General features: G+C 39.9%; 2 protein-coding genes across 4 annotated transcripts in view; both read left to right on the forward strand.

Annotated features, from left to right (window-relative positions):
• Positions 1 to 17,973, forward strand: part of LOC129777071 (uncharacterized) — a 183,357-nt gene that overhangs the window by 70,255 nt on the left and 95,129 nt on the right. The gene's annotated exons all lie outside the window — the stretch shown is intronic.
• LOC129774060 (uncharacterized) lies at positions 628 to 1,110 on the forward strand. Its single transcript, XM_055777756.1, has one exon. It carries the CDS (start codon positions 628 to 630, stop codon positions 1,108 to 1,110), a length of 483 nt encoding a protein of 160 aa, XP_055633731.1.

Here is a 17,973-nt window from a genome sequence, read left to right on the forward strand (position 1 = left end):
TTTCAACACCTTATGGTAGTATTAGCAACTAGAGACTTGGGGCTTTTCAACAAACCCAAACCCCTATCGATAATGTGTGATTTTCATGAAGAAAAATCGATTTGCATTTACTAGTTGAGTAAAAACACCCCAAATCGGACAAACCAAGATCATTTTCCCTACAATGGAATCATCGGAAATCCCACTGTATTATGGATGTGCAAAGGATGTCGTGACATCGTGGGGAACACACGCTTTAAGAACACGTGACCGTCGATACATTCGGTAACAGCGGAACTGAACGATGTGCACAAAAAGATTGTCGAAGAGCTGAAGACGGAGATTAAAGACAGCTTGATTGTCGAACTGCGATTGGAGATACAAGGAGGCTTCAATAAACTTTCTACGGCAGTTTTATCCCCTTGCCACAACGTTTTCAATTTAGCAATCGATCATCACCAAAGAGAGCCCGTGACGACGAAGCCGAACGACTCGAAAGGCCAACGAAAATATTCCGTGGTACAGGGTTGAAGGCGAACGGAGCATCTATTGGGGCCGTCGTAAGAACAAAGAGCAGATTTTGGATGTACCTGTCAAAAATTTGGTACCGGTAAAGACTCGAAAGCCTTCTAAGAATCTCCGACAACCATGGTGAAATCCACAACTGGTATTCCGTTAGATGTAACTTATGGCAGCCAAAACTCCATCACCAGTGTCACTTCTGCGAATCTCTTTGCTGAGTTCTTCCGTAGCGTTTTCGAGCATGCTGAGGTTCCTCCGTCGCAGCTGTATGTTGATCAATTTCCAAACTACGATATTCGCATGCAACAGCCTCAATTCAGTCGCGTCGATATTTTTGAAGCTCTTCGATCGGTTGATGCATCGAAAGGTCCAGATCCGGACTATATTCCACCATCCTTCGTCAAGAACTGTGCAGCATCGTTAGCCACCCCCGTCATGCTTATATTTAACCACTCCCTTATGGATGGCATTTTTGCGGATGTTTGGAAGCTGGCATCAACCACTCCGATCTTCAAGGCTGGTAATACGTACAATGTGGAAAATTATCGACCCATTTCGATCTTGAGCTGTTTGGCTAAGGTGCCAAGATGTATTCAGCTGTTCGGTTAATGATCTCGGATTCTCAACATGGATTCATGAAAAAGCGCTCGACAGCCTCTAACTTGATGACCTTCGCCAGCACAGTTATTCGCAACATCGAGAAGCGTCAGCAAGTAGACGCCGTGTATATAGACTTTTCGAAGGCTTTCGATAAAGTACCTCACAATCTCGCCGTTTCAAAACTGAATCGCCTTGGTCTGCCTCCGTGGATTGTTCGCTGGCTGAACTCTCACTTATCATGTAGGCCTTCGTTAAGGTTCATGGTGCCAAATCTGAGATCTTCGAAATACCATCAGGTGTCCCGCAAGGCAGTCACCGTTATGCACCGTTTTGTTGGAAAATTTGTTGCCGCTCTAAAGATATCTTCATAATGTCTCTATCATAGAGAACTTGGTCCTTATTGGCGAACAACTCTAGCAGTAGATTTTTACAGTCTTCTCTTGATTCCGATTTATTATCACTCTGGAAATGCTGCAATGCAAGAAAAATGTGGTAATCGCTTGGTGCCAGGGCCGGAGCATATGGTGGATGCATTCAAACATCCCAAGCAAGCTCTCGGAATTGTGTGGCCTGGCGTTGTCCTGATGAAACACAACGCCTCTTCTGTTGGCCAATTCTGGACGTTTCTGATCAATCGTTAGTTTCAAACGGTCCATTTCTTGGCAGTAGAGATCCTAATTTAGTGTAATGAACTAAAGAAAAGTTTTTAAAAAATTAAAAAATACACTATTTCACTGTTGCAGTATTGGCACAATAAACACCATCCACAATTTCAGCGGCCTGGCTTGCATTTTCGCATATATAAAAAAAAAGTGTAAAATATACCGAATTTTCTCTCTGTTGACCTCCATTGTTCACACCCTGTAACTCACAACTGATAAGAACAAACAAAAAACATGGTAACACTGCATTCCCTACTTCGGGACGATAATTTTCACTCGTTCAGTCTGATCGGATGGTTTTTAGTGTCAAGATGTACAATTTACAAGAACGTGTATTTACAAGAACCGAAGTCTTAATGAAACTGTGTCCTCTTATGGTAAGAATTTCAACATTTCTCGTCGTCGATTACTTCCTCTGGGGGTACGGACCGTTGCTATGTTAATAAGCCACAAAATTTGGGGAACTTAAAGAAGAAATAACTCAGCTTTTCAACAACATCGAAGTCGTAATGTTAGAGTTGTGCGTGAAAAACGCGGTATCGAAAAAAGGGATGGCCACATCGCTAATATCCTAAAATAAGCTTTATTTTCGTTTTTTTAAAATACAAATCGGTTCACTTTTGTAGACGTTATTAAATTTTGTTGCGTGAGCGTTTAATCTGAAAGACCCTGTATATGATCGATATTATTGTATCTAAATTGTATGATCGATGATACGCGAGATATTGATCACTACAGTCAGCTACCGAGAAAATAATGGATATCTTTTTTTCCCTAATATATGTTCAATTACATTTCTCAAATTCCGAACACAATTCCTTTCACTGACTCAAATTCCGAACAGCAAAACGGAATATGATTTGTTCCTCGTATCTTTGGAAGTTAAGGTCCATAAAAGTGACTGTCCACATATACCAGGTGACAGTTTAAGAGGGTGGGAGAAGAGGCCTTGGTCACGCGAACCGAGTGTCCTCTATAAGATGACGTCCAGGTCCGAAGTCTGGGAAACCGCTTACGACTTCATACGTCATTCCACACAAAACGAAAAACGGAGAATTACCGATTTTACATTCTACATAAATGTTATTAATGTATTGCATGTAATGTGTGCTAATGTGTGTAATATTGTGTGGTATCCTCTGGGTAGGCTGAATCGGACTGAGCTCTGGTGCCTGGGCAAGCGGTCCTCTCCGTTGGATGGGGTAACGTGGTCAGGATGGACGATGGCTGAGTCTAGCTGGTCTATTCAGCCATTTGGCGCACGCACTTAAATAATGATTTCAATGATGATTTCTACATAAAAGATTATTTGTTCATTATTGTTCATCCATTTAGAGTATATTCATACTTTTTCTAGCACTTAACGTGAAAACAGCAAACAAAGTAAATTAAACAACTATAAAAACTGAAAAATTAACGAATTTGCTAACGCAAACATTTTATCACTGGTTTTGACAGTTTTGACAGGGGACAATTTAAAAAAAAAGGCCTGGTTTAGATAGCTTACCATCAACACGAATGAACAGTTAGAAGTGCAACGAAGTACTTCAGAATCATTTTGTTCTATTTTTGCATCAAAAACAATTTAATAATTGGGTAATTTGGCATCAATTCATAAAATCAGGAAGGAAATGGCATGGTTTAGTGAATAGGGGCTTCATATTCTGGACTGGTCACCTTGTTTACCGAATCAAACCCCTGTCAGGAACTTATGATGAGTGATCGGATGAATAGTAGATGCAGCTTACAAGCAGTATGAGGTCATTTGAAGAGCTTAAACGATCAGTATCCTCTGCGTAGAACAAGATGCACACTACAACATGGCGCAGCTTGGTCGTAACCACCCCGAATGGGTTATTTGAACTGATTGAGAACTAAAGATGACCTACGAATTAGAAACTTATCGTAATTCGTGTTAAATTGATTTTAATTTTGTGAAGGAGTGCGAGTTTTTACATCTGGTTCTATAGTTATGAAACACTGGAATTTCAATTTTTTTTTAAATGTTTCGCGCCTGAACACAACAATAAAGTTGAAATGGCCACTCTCATAAATTAAGATAATTATTGTATTCTACACTATATGCTTCAATTCAACTGACTTCTTACATATCTCTGGAAATTCAGAAAAAATGAGTGGTTCTATAGTTGTGAAACGCAGTGTAGTGAATTCTTACCCTTTCTAACATGAAAACAACAAACAAAAAAGATAAAACAACTATAAAAACCAAAAAATCAACAATGCTTGTTTTTTAGGGAATCTGTAGGAAATTTGAGAAAAAACAGCATTTGATCTTATTAAAATATGGACTTATTTTGATGACGTGAATTTTCTATATTTATAGGCTTCTGGAATATATGGAGACTCCTGAAAAAAAATAATGTTCTACCTGTAACATTTTCGTTTGTAAATTCCCGCGTTTGACGCGTTCTTGACATGTTACTAAACAGAAAAAAATGTTAGTAGTAATTTTTCAAAGAAAACATAAAAATTTGTTGTTAGAGAAACTCTTTGCCTGTAACAGTTTCTTTGCTCAGATATATGGGTGACTTGTTGGTAATTGTATGGACTATTCTCATAATTTTCGTTTAGAATTTAAAAAAAATATGTTTTTGAAAAATAAAAGATTTTTCATTTTTAAAACCATTTTATTTTTATTTTGTGTGATATTCCTTAATGGAAGATTAAGGCAGTATTCTAGTCTAGAAATTTGAAAAAAAGTAAAAAAAAAATTCCTTTTTAGTTTTGAGTTTAGGCATTTAAGAATATAATTTAAAAAGGACTTATCGAAAATCCTATTATTTACCGAGATAGAGCCATTTTTGTGATGCGGTATCTAACCTGGTTATGGCCGTACAATTAACTCCAAACGCGTTTTTCTCGAAACTAGTTTTTTTCAAACTGGCGTGAACGATATCTCAAGTTCTACTGAACCGATTTATGTCGAATTTATATGGATACATGCATTTCTCTATCGCATGAACCTCTAAAAAATCATATTTTTTAAATTTTACTATTTTAAAAAATCGGGAAACGTAAGAAAAATCGTTTTAAACCGCATTTTGTTTCTCAAGCGGCCGCCATTTTGTCAAAAAAGATGTTTTTGACTTGTCCGAGGTTCATGCGATAGCGGCATCTTTACTGATTCAGAATCTGTTCGATTGTTTTGTCTCAGATAACCAAAAGGGCTAGAATACATGAACGGCATGGCACAACTTTATTTTTAACTCCCTAACTTCATCAGCTTGTAACTGTTCTATATTTTAATTTTTTTTCTCCGTTCAAGCAATTTCCTATATTTTATTCTCTGAACAAATTTTTGTAGTTTTTGTAGTAAAAAAAACTTGAAATTTCCAAAAATTGCTGATTCAAAAACTATAAGACCTACGAAATTTTGATCAGTGAACAAAATATAGAGAATTGTTTAACCTTCCACTCAGACAAATTAAAATAAAAATAAAAATTTAAAAATTTATAAAAAATTCTCAAATGGGGATCAACATAGGGTAGGAGCCTGCCTGTTGGTCTCAAATGTTCCTATCTCACGCCTCCACGAAGATCATATGACGACATTTTTAGATCGGGCGTGAACTGGAAACACACACCTGGTCTTGGCTCCGAGAACGGGTGTCGAAAGTGGCTAAGTGAGGGGGTGCGAGCGAGTCAGAGCGCTATATCTCTCCCGGGGAAGGCCTCCCGGGTCATGGAGGCCTTGCCAACCCGCTGTCTCCCGGGCAAAGGAGATACACCCAATAAAATGGAGCTACGATCACGAAGATTAATTAGAATGCGATCACCCGAGGAGGGTCCCCGAACTGGAGCTGGTCCTGGAACGGGTGTAAGAGCGAGCGGCCAGCGGCTGGAGGGCGATGTGCAAGAGCGGGCCACCAGCCGGGTTCAACCCGAAGAGCTACCGCCACACGGAAACAGCAGCCATCGACATCACCCAAGAAACGCTGCGCCTACGAGACGTGTTGCGACTGCCAGACGACAGTCGTCCACACTTGTGGGTACCACTAGGCGCCGGATCATGTGGACACACGAATTGAATGAATTCGTGATCCGCGCCTATTACATCTGCACTGCTTTGGAGACGGACATGAGCGGTCGCCCTCGAATACTAACAATGTTCGAGGAAGCGTATCCAGAGTTCGTCGGGAGGCTTGATCAGAACGCGATGAACGCGAGGCGTAGAGCGATAGTATGCAACAACATGCTCTCCCAAACGCAAATCGACGAGATCAAGCAGCAGGTGCAGAGAGAAATAAGCTCCAGGAACAACAGAGCAAGCGATGTGTCGAGACGAAGTTTAGTACGGCTGAGCAATTCATTCGCGAGTGGGGCACGCGAATCAGCACCAGTGGAGGCCACAGTACAACAACCCCCTGAGCCGGAAGACCCACAGCCAGATCAACAACTACTACGCGATCTGGTCTTCCACTACGACGAGGCGATCTCACAGTTCCGCGACACAGACCCATTGTCGCGCCCCAGGATCCCGAAGTTGCAGCATTCCCGCAGGCTGACAAGTGCAGTAAAGCTCATGAACGAGCACGTTCTTCCGCTGCACTTGGTTGATGCTGAGAACATGGAGGAGCTGCAACTGAAAGTTTACTGTGCTGCTGTGGCGACCGCCAAAAGTTTAGGATACCGTATTAGGCCAAGAGGCGGACTGCTCCAACATCTCCGTGAAAGGCGTGAGCCTCCATGGCGAAGGAGATTGGAGCAACGGATCCTAAACAAGCGCGCCGCAATTGGAAGACTGATGGCGTACAAAAGAGGCAGCAGATCGGCGAAATTATGTCGCCAAGTTGCTGTGATCGTGCGGCTTACTGAACTTCGCCAGCTGGGAGCTCACCAGCTGACGGAAAAACTCGACACACTGGTACAGCAATTGAGCGTCCTAACTAAACGGCTGAAACGTTACTCTGACTCTGCAAAGCGCCAGGAACAAAATCGGATGTTCAGAGATAACGAAAAAGCGTTCTACGACCACATTAGCGACGAGAAGCCCGACTACCGCGAAGGTTTGCCAGATATTAGCGATGTGACGAACTTCTGGGCTGGTATTTGGGAGACCCCAGTACAACATCGCGACGGGCAAATGTGGTTAAGACGGGAGGAGGAGAGTTGTGGTGAAATTGGAGAGATGCCAGCTATCATCGTCGAAGAGAACGATGTCCGCGAAGCCTCGCGGTACCTGAGGAACTGGGCAGCACCGGGCCCCGATGGTGTTCAGAACTTCTGGCATAAGAAGCTGACCGTCGCACATCCAAAGATAGCTGAGTGCTTCAACAAGGTGCTACGTGACCCACACAACCTCCCTGAATTGGCCACTCGTGGCGTCACATTCCTCCTCCCGAAAGACAGTAACACATTGAACCCATCAAAGTACAGGCCGATAACGTGCCTATCGAGTCTGTACAAGATATTAAGCAGCATCATAACCGCCAAAGTTTCTGCCCACTGCGAACAACACCATATCATCGCAGAAGAGCAGAAAGGATGCAGAAAAAATACGCATGGCTGCAAAGACCAGGCCATCATCGACGCAGCCATAGTCGGCCAGGCGGTTTATAACCAGCGGAACCTAAGCATGGCCTATATCGATTACAGGAAGGCTTATGACTCCATACCTCACTCCTTTCTCGTCCGGGTATTGGAGCTCTACAAAATTGATCCCGTCGTCGTTAGGTTCCTGCAGCATGCGATGAGGCAGTGGAGTACGTCTCTGCACCTTAGTGATGGAGAAAATGTGTTGCAGTCTAGAACGCTGCAGATAAAGAGGGGGATATTCCAAGGCGACTCTTTCAGTCCGCTTTGGTTTTGTCTGGCACTGAACCCCCTCAGTAGGACGCTCAATAGAAACGGTCATGGCTATAAAATAAGGTATGGCGACGGCGCCCACGAAGAAGTGACCCATACCTTTTACATGGACGATCTCAAGGTCTACGCTGATTCACGTCAGCGTCTAGGTGTAGCTATCCGGGTTGTCGAAGAAATAAGCAGGGACATCTGTATGGAGTTCGGCCTCGACAAGTGTCGCTGTGTCCACCTGCTGAAAGGACAACTTACCGAATCCGGAGGTTACGAGGTCTATGACGGCGAGTTTATAAGAGACATGGTTCGTGGCGAATCCTATAAATATCTTGGATTCCGACAGCTCACCGGGATTCGCCACTCCGACATCAAGACGGAGCTGCGAGACAAGTTCTTGAGTCGAGTGAACTGTGTCCTGAGGACTTTCCTCAACGCGGGGAACAATGTACGCGCGATCAACACATTCGCGGTTCCCCTGCTGACCTTCAGTTTTGGTGTAGTCAAATGGAGCAAAACTGACCTAGAGGACCTTAAGAGGAGGATGAGGAAAGCATTCAAAGAGGCCGGAATGCACCATCCTCAATCGGCACTGGAGAGAGTTTCACTACCACGCGAAGAAGGGGGACTTGGAATCGTCGACATTTCTGCACTGTGTGTTGCCCAGGTACGACAACTGCGCGAGTACTTCGCAGAACGCGCCAACCAAAACGCGCCATACCGGGCTGTCTGCGCCGCTGACAGAGGATACAGCGCTCTGCAATTGGCGCAAGCGGAGTACCAACTAAACTGCAATCTGCAGACAGTGGAGGAGAAGATTGCAGCTTGGAAGCAGAAGGCAGTGCATGGTGCCCACCCCCATCAACTGGACCGGCCACACGTCGACAAGGCCGCATCTAATCTGTGGCTAACGCGTGGTGAACTCTCTTCAGTAGTAGAAGCCGATATGATAGCCATCCAGGACAGGATAATGCCGACGAGAAACTGCAGGCGGTACGTCTGGCATCAAGACGTTGATGACATTTGCCGGATGTGCCATCAACCAGGTGAAAACATAGAGCACATTATGGGAGGCTGTCCCGTTTTGGCCAACGTAGCCTATACCGAGCGCCACAACAACGTGGCCCGTATTGTTCATCGACAACTGGCGCTCCAATGTGCTCTGCTGGAAGAGAACGTACCAAACTACCGGTACCTGCCTGCACCTGTCCTGGAAAATGACCGTTTCAAGCTGTACTGGGATCGCACTGTTCTGACCGACCTCTCGATCCACCACAACCGCCCAGATATAATGGTTTACGACAAGAGCGACCGCAAAGTCACCATCATCGATGTCGCTATTCCACTGAACCAGAATCTGGAGGAGACCCACGGTCGCAAAATCTGCAGGTACCGACCATTAGCCGTGGAGCTCAAGGAACTGTGGGGGCTAAGGGAGGTCCCAAGAATTGTTCCAGTCGTTCTCTCTGGAACTGGAATTATCCCGAAGACACTTCTGGAAGCGCTAAAGGTGTTGAACATCGAGAAGGAATTGGCCGGCATCCAAAAGTCGGTCATCCTTAGCACCTGCGCGATTGTCCGACAATTCCTCGGTCAGGACTAAAACAGCACGAGCATGCAGATACGTGCATTCCGCAGAGTCTAGTCCCCCTTTGGCATTCAGAAGCCCGGGGGCAGGTGAAAATTCTGGCTAGGTTCGCCTAGTTAAGAAGTGAGATAAGTCTGCCAAAAAATTAAAAAAAAAATTTAAAAATATATTGATAAACCATCTATTGATTTATGTTATTGATAAAAAATATTTTGAAAACTAAAATTATTTTTTTTTCGAATTTTTTTTTAAATTCTGATCTAGAATTATATAAATACTCCATACAATTACATATTCATAAACATGTCAAGAACATTCCAAACGCTAGAATTTGCATACAAAAATGTTACGAGTAAAACATTATATCTCCAGGAGTCTCCACACAAAAATTCCATATATTCCAGAAACTATAAAGACGTCTTCGATAAATGTCCATATTTTGATAGATTCTAAAATTTTGTCAAATACACCATATTGGATTAATTGTATTTTTTTCAAAGAAAACATGGAAATTTTGTTGTTAGAAAAACTTTTTTCCCCTAACACATCCATCTAAAACGTCCATGCTCCGATGTATGAATGACATTTTGGCAATTGTTTTTGAGAAAAAAGAATTTCAAATTTTTAAAAGATTTTTTAGTGTAATTTTTCCAAAAAAATAATCTTCTTCTTCTTATGTGGCACTAACGTTCCTAGAGGAACTCCGCCGTCTCAACGTAGTATTACTTGCGTCATTTTCATTAGTACTTAGTTGAGATTTCTATGCTAAATAACACGCCTTGAATGCATTCTGAGTGGCAAGCTCTAGAATACGCGTGACCACAGTGCAAGTCAGAGGAAATTTCTTTGAAGAAAAATTTCCCCGACCAGAACGGGAATCGAACCCGAACCGTCGGCATGTTAGGTTTGACGCTAACCACTCGGCCACGGGAGCACCAAAAAAAATAATGCAATCATTATTTCAAGAAAACAGAATAATGTAGATATTATAGTTTTTGAGTTTGTTTTAAGAAAAAGAGCTTTGGCCGTTTTCAATAAGTAGTCTAATTTCTTTGGAGATTTCAAGTATGCAAAGTTGTTTCAATGACCAAAGTCTTTACACCCACAACGTATCACTGCACTCTAAGATGGTGCTGGCAACTCTTAAGGCGGGTTGGCATGAAATTCGTTATATATGGATAACTTCGCCAAAACGATTCTATTGAAGATAAAAAAATATCTCATAACACAATGAACCAGTAGAATTACAATCATTCGAACTTTTGAGTCAGAATAGCTAACACAAACAGAACGACATTTATTCGGCGATAATTTTCCATAATAATGAAACTTGCAATGCACATTAATATGCATTGCTCAACACTGTTTTCCCATTTTCCTATCGCATGATATAATCTACTGGCGTTTAACTAGCGGAACAGCTTTGTGTCATTCTTCAATTGCGCGCATTTTTCATTTGAAACACGCAAAGGCACTTTTGGTTGAACCATGTTTTCATTTGTAAATAAAGTGTCGTTTACAAATTATGGGAGAATTATATGTTCATTTTGTTGTGCAACCATTCATACTTCATTCAATAATCGCCAAATATTAATTGTTTAATCAAACATAGTAGATCTACTGAAAATTGTACTACTGAAATCCTTTTTCACCAAAAAATATTTAAACCGGCTTCGTATATCTTCATACCACTGTTATAGGAAATCGATGCATCTGTTCGATGCAAGCATAAAAAAATATCTTCTTCCATCCCTCCGGCCTAATCGATTACCATCATTCCGATATGAGCAGATCAGGATAAGCCAGCTGTAATGTCTCGCTAATCTACCAATTCTATTGTTCGCCATCGTTACGGTTAAACATATCAGCGCTGTTCGCTTAAGCGCAACAAATAACCCGTGAAAACGCAAAGCAAACCAAGCGTAACGAGTTTATAATAATTGTGGAAGCACATTGTATTCATTGATGAGATTATAAAACATGAACATAGTGATAGAAATAAGAATACGTTGACATGGCAAACGGACTGTGTTTCAAAATTTTAGCACAATCGGCTGATGTGATCACGGTCAACTAGCTGTGCCGGCCAATAAGTCAGACTATTTTTTTTTAGTCGCCCGCTTTGGTCTTTTTTACCATCACTCTTATCACGCACTTGTCGATGCTGATAAGCTGATGTGAATAGAAATGGTAACTGATCCCATGTAAGCCAGCGGTCGGAGAGATGCGATTATGCAATTTTTTTATAGATGTAAATTTATGCTATCGCCCACAGTGTAACTTGCGAAATGTACGAGGGGGCTGGCGAAATTGACTGGTAATACATGTACATTGTTGCATGAGTAAGCACATTACTTTATGTTGTCTGTTGAGGTAATTTGATATATTGCGAAAAAAAAATTTGCGTATGATATTAGCAGGGGCGGTTCATAACGCTATATTAATTCATAATTGATAAGTCATATGCCTATCGCAATAATGAAATGATACTCGCATCTCACTTCTTCTCGACCACTACATCCTATAATTCAACATGAATACCGAATCATATGCTGTACTTCATACTCACACAGCTATTGTGATCTTACAAAACGTTTAAGTTAGGATAGTTATCTACAAATATCAAGGTTTTATCCATTTTTTATCTAGCTTGATTTGAAGAGCCAGAGAGAGATGGATAAAGTTGCTTCAAACTTTTTCATCCTATTTCCTTAACCATATCTTGTGGGGTTCATTTCATCAATACAATACTTAGAGACTTCACTGATGCACTTACTAAATTACCAGTTTCATCACTCGTAGTGAACGACTTTTTTTCTATTTCAAATCAAGATTTTGATGACACCCCATCAATCAAATCAATTCCGCCTCTTTTTCGACCAACATCTCTGTGTTTTATTTCAATTCTGAATATTATTATCTTAGGATTCCTTCGTATAACTATCCGTTTAGGTGAACCAGAAATACTTTTTTGCAAACAAAACATTTATTGATTAAACTGAAAACAAATGCAATTTTCTCCACACGAGTGTAATTGAAATGAGTTGAATACCTTAGCGCGCGTATATACCTATAACATTTAAACGACTTCCTCACTGTGCCGATGTTTCTGAGCGTGCCGCCATTCGACGAGAAAGAAAACATTGTGTAGTTCCTACTTCCGAAGATCATGCTGTGACCGACTTTCAACCAAGGCATAGTCTGGGAAACGTAAATGCCTACCTACACATTCAGATGAGCCGCAGTCTTGAATCGCAGTCGATGAACAAAAAGGGAACGCTTCTTGTGTGCCTCGAGAGGCTGTTGATCAGATTGCGGAGAATGATGGTTCATGGGAAGTACCGTAAACAAGCGAACATCGCATGGTGTGGAGTCGGAGAATGTGATGATTATCGGATGGTTCGAATAAATGGGGTGAAGGAGAAGATAGTTGTTAAATCGATTAATCAAACTTCCGTTAATAACTTATTATACTTCCCAGCTGTTTGTCTCAATTTGTGGGCTGCTGTTTCGGACTAAATTATAGCGTTTCTTCTTTCTTTGTGTGCCAAGTTTAGCGTCTTATGGGAAGACCATAGGTAAAATTGATAAGCGAAAGTTTATCAAAGCGCCTCAAAAATGGCCAATACTTTCAATTTTTTGCAACATTTTTTCAAGTTTGGCGTCTACCAATTCGCAAATAGAGAAAGCAGATTTTGTTGGAACCGGTTTAGAATCTTTTCGCCATTTGTTTGAGATCCATAACATTTGCAGCGCTCCAGACAAGGGGCATCCTTTTATCTGTTACAGATCGTCGAACGTTAAAACTGACCTTTTTTTTACTGACTCGCTGCCAGAACTGGTTTTCGATATGCGAATATCGTCTGGAAGGCTCGTGTCGATTCAGGAACGGGATAAGATTTTATCGGCTTGTTTGATTTATGGTCTCCATTCATGTATACATTTTTTTTTGTCTGAACCGGATGAACAGACGGTCGAATCAGTTTTCTTTTCAGTCAAGGACGTTCGAGCCAGACTTATGTGTGGAACGAAATAATGCAGTAGATGATGTTGTAGGAATTCATGCAATTTATAAACTACATCTTGTGCTGCATACTAAAGAGTGGTTTGGAACGGATACAAATCAAAGCAGATCAAAAACAAGGCTTTATTGATGTGAGATTCCGTGTAAAATCTGAAAAAAGTCGACTCGGTCCAACTCTTTGGAATTTAAATAAGGATTTCCATATATTTAGAAAAACTTCAATGTTTCTTCGACATTTTTGTATTCTTCTATAAAAAAAAAATTTATGTTTTTAGGTGAAATAAATGGGAGTGTGGGTAAGATCGACACCCTGTCGGGGTAAAACCGACACCTTTAGAGAAACGAATGAAAACTTGTTACAATAATTTCAAAGCACTAAGAGGCTATTCATATACTATGTGGAGACTTCAAGAGGGGGATGGGGAATAGTTGCAAATGATACGTAATTGGATAATTGGATTGCAAATATTTTTAACGATAAAAAACAAATTCATGTATTTCGACTGCAAGCAAAAGAAATTGCTTCTAACTGGAAAAATCAGGGGGTGTCCGTTTTAGCCTAATTTCCCCAACTTAGTGATGGCTACCCAAATGTTTAATTTTCTTTTATTCTAAAATTCACTATGAAATAATCGTACTTTGAATTCAAATATAGAAGACAATAGTTTTGAATATGACGAACAGTAGTGCTAAGTTGATTTCGAATGTATATTTTGATTTTTTTCGCATTTTGACCTAATACATCATCAGTTTCATGCCATTTTTTATTTGAACAAAATGTCATTCAAAAGTCCACCGCGCCATTTTCTGCAATGGTTCATGAGAGAAAATCATTTCTACTGGAGTGACAGCATGCTAGCTAAGCATAGCTCCTAAAAAAATGAACCAATTGTTTTGAGTTATACGGTATCGGTGCCCAATTGTGATGACCATTTCGCAATCTTGTCGAATCTTGTTGAAAAAATACTTGCCCAGAAGGCCAAATGTCTTCCAAACAAACGTTACAACAGGGTTATACTCGCGACACAACCGCATAGTTCACGTAGGATTCCGTTAGGCTAACTGCTTATTTTTGAGATGTTTGAAAAATTACATAGATACTCTTTGATAATAATATGGTGGACCTGAAAAGTGTCATTTTATTTGGTTGCTGGATACTCTTTGTTCACTCCACCAGTGTTACAACCGAGTAATGATGGAAGATGGATGGTGATTAGTCGTTGGATGGTGCGTATCACGATTGAAGATGCCGAAGTAGAATAAGATGTGATGAAAGCCGCCTTCTGTGGCCCTGGACGAAATGGTTTCTGTATTCTGTAAGGACGAAATAAACAAAAAAAATCTCCAATGTAATATAAGATAATTATCATTATCGAACAAAATTTTTAAATTTTTGTCACCACCAAAAAATATGTTACTTTATCATATAGAACATATCATATTTATTATATGAAACACATATTTGAAATAGAAAAAGTAATTTGCTTTCATAATTTTTACTTTCTGAGCGTGTTTATGTGTATTGTTATTTTCGCTTTAAAACCAAAAGAACACGATGCTATATGCGAATTTCAATTGGACTAACAGCACCTAATATGATATGTAGAGCATATGAGAAATCAGATTTTCGAATATTCTTTCACTTTTCCAATTTTCCTCGCCGCATGAACTTTTCTAGGGTGAAGATAAACACAACAAAATAAATAGCTTAAATCCGTTTTCGAGCGAGAACACACATTGGTTTTTATTCATGAAAATTGGAATAAATCGTTTCATTTTTCAAGTCATGTTTAACACACCCGCTACCATATACAATTTTACACTTACACTTGTGCTAAACGTTTTACATTGCATTATCGATCATTGATATGAAATTTCGCGAAGCAACCAACACTAAAGTTCTAAATTTATATTTTACTAGCTGACCCGGCAAACTTCGTCCCACCCAAAATTTGTTTTTTGTTATCGTTTTGTTTTTTGCTTCAAACATTCGCTTTTTCTCACTATAAGCAAGTTCATGGGTCCAACCGCAGAACTGTTCATTGATTGATCTTCTAATCGACCTCGTTGAATTTACCTTTTACTATAAAATTCCTAGTATTTCTAACAAAACTCATCATTATAAAATCATTATAACCCAATTCTCGTTCAAGTTCCTTTAATCAGTTGCAAAAAAAAACACGTTTCTTCATTAGGGAATACATGTTTGATAGGGAAAAGTGAATTTTCATTCATACTTTTTTTTCAAAGCGCGTTATTCCACCTCAGAATTCATCACCATTCACGCTTCACACAAACCTAACACAAGGATCAATTTCGTTAGCACAAACATCGAAATGACTGACAACGCTAATCACGATGTACCGTTTTGACTCATATTCCAAGCAGACTCAAATTCCGAACACTTAATTTTAAAACTGTATTTACTGAACATCAATGTTAAAAATAATTGAATAATGAAAACCCCGATATTCTTTAGTGTATACCCATCCGTATAGCAACACTCATAGGTATCAAAACAACATTGATGTACAGTAAATTTAGTTTTTAAAATGAAGAGTTCGAACTTGAGTCATAAATTGAGAGTTCGAGATTTAAAACAGAACGATAATTTTAAAACATATGGGAATTCAATTTTTCGAATTTTCCGATCTTCTTCCAGAGGATTCCGAATATTTATCGATTTTTCTCTCCATAACATTGATCTAAGGGCAGAGACGAAAACAACACATCAAAGATGGGTCAAATTGATAATTCCTTCTTCGGGTTTCGCGCTTAGCAGCACATTTGGCTCTCCATTTTTATTTATATAGATAGGATATATAGGAGTGCGTTATTTCACCTAAAAATCCATTTCCACCTTCGAACAAACATCAATTTCATTATCATAAACATCGAATGGACTAACAACGCTTATCATGATGTAATTGTAGAACATATGAAAATTCAATTTTCCGAATTTTCCGACCTTCCTTCAGAGTTTTCCGAAAATTTCCGATTTTTCTCTCCACTATATCGATCTATGGGCAGAGACGAATGCAACAAAATAAGACGATCCAAATCGAACCATTCCTTCTTCGGGTTCTGCGCTTAGCAACACATTTGGCCTTCCATTTTTATTTATATATATTCATTTTCACTGTAATGAATTGCCCAAATCGGTAGATGCAAAACTCTCGTAAACCAATCAGGAACTTACTGAACAATAATTGTGAGTACAAGAGGAAGCTTGTATCTTCGATTTGGATCAATAATAATGCGGTATTTTCGTTTGGATAGCGGTTGAAATTTGTCAACTGTTCGGCAGTGAAAAATAGTATTATTTTATTCAATGTTAAAAATATGTTATGGAGTGTCGAAATCAATTGACGCATAAATCTTATCAATCCATCATGAAGTGACTCAGCAGTAAGCGTTTAAAATTGGACATTTTTCACGATGCGATCGATTTTCGTTTTTCAATTTGTACCACTAACATGTTTCCAAAAGACTTAGTCCTACGTCAAAAAATCTTTCCCCCTCCTATTCATGAATCAATGGCGAGCTTGGCTGAAAACGAATGTCATTCAACGTCAGACTCACAGAATCCATGATGGATGCTTTGAGCATTCGAAATCCTACCATCGTTATTGGGAAGCACTGTATTTATACCCTCATCCTTATGCTAAAGAGACTGATGTTCTAAGAGATGGATACAAAGTTTATAGTCCTGATTGCTCAATAAAACCGCCGTGATAGAATTTTCTGTATGAATCTTGGTTTTATTGATTTATTTTACTCCTTTACTCTTAGAAAACATTGGGAAGTCTCATTTTATAATGAGGTGTAATATTATCACGCATTTATGCAACAGCACCAGTGGCTATGTGGATAGCGTGATCGTGTAAAACAGCCTTCCATTCCAGCCAGCCTTGATTCGATCCCCGTTGACGTTGTTTGAACTTTTTTTTTTAGTACAATCCCAAGCTGACGTTCAGTCTAAGAGAAAGAGATGTCTGCTCCCATTTACACAAACATCTTTTGAAGTTTATGAAAAAGGGCTTAATTTGTTCATTTCACTTTTCAGCACATGAAAAAGCATTTTTTTCTGCCGAAAATGAATGTTTTCTGCCAGCGCTAGTTTGGGCAAGGAATGGGAGACAAAAATCATAACAGCAGAATTTAATCATGCACCACTTTGGTGTGATGGGAAAAATTGTTCATAAGTATCAGAACTACTGTTTGCATAAATGTCTCATGTCATTTGAATAATCACATGAGTGTCTCATGTAAAAAATCTTAGTTTGTCCAAAGTGAAAAGTGCTGATCTTTTCGGATTGCTGGCATTAATTAAATATTTATTAGATAAAGCGTCTCATAGCCTTCTTCTTCTTAGATGGCAACAACTTTCCAGTGGAACTTTTGCCTTCTCAACGTAGCATTACTTGCGTCATTTTTTATTAGTACTTGGTTGAGATTTCTATGCCGAATAACACGCCTTGAATGTACTCTGGAGTGGCAAGGTCTAGAATACGCGTGACCACAGTGCAAGACGGAAGAATTTTCATTGACGAATGATCCACCGGCCAGAACGGGATTCGACCCGAACCCCCGGCATGTTAGAAGCGACGCTAACCACTCGGTATTGATTATACTTCGTTTGATTTACTCGGGTTTCAGCTTCACGGTTAGTCAAAAAATACTGAGATAATTCTTCGTCATGCTTAAAAACTGACGATTTTCACTGGAGGGATATAGATTGATCTAGGACGTTTGGACAGAGCTAAAGAGCAATTATCTCA

This window comes from Toxorhynchites rutilus, chromosome 3 (assembly GCF_029784135.1).
Source record: "Toxorhynchites rutilus septentrionalis strain SRP chromosome 3, ASM2978413v1, whole genome shotgun sequence".
NCBI lineage: Eukaryota > Metazoa > Arthropoda > Insecta > Diptera > Culicidae > Toxorhynchites > Toxorhynchites rutilus.

Excerpts from the sequence above, each read along its gene's own strand:
- LOC129774060 (XM_055777756.1), top strand. The coding sequence starts at position 628 with ATGGTGAAATCCACAACTGGTATTCCGTTAGATGTAACTTATGGCAGC.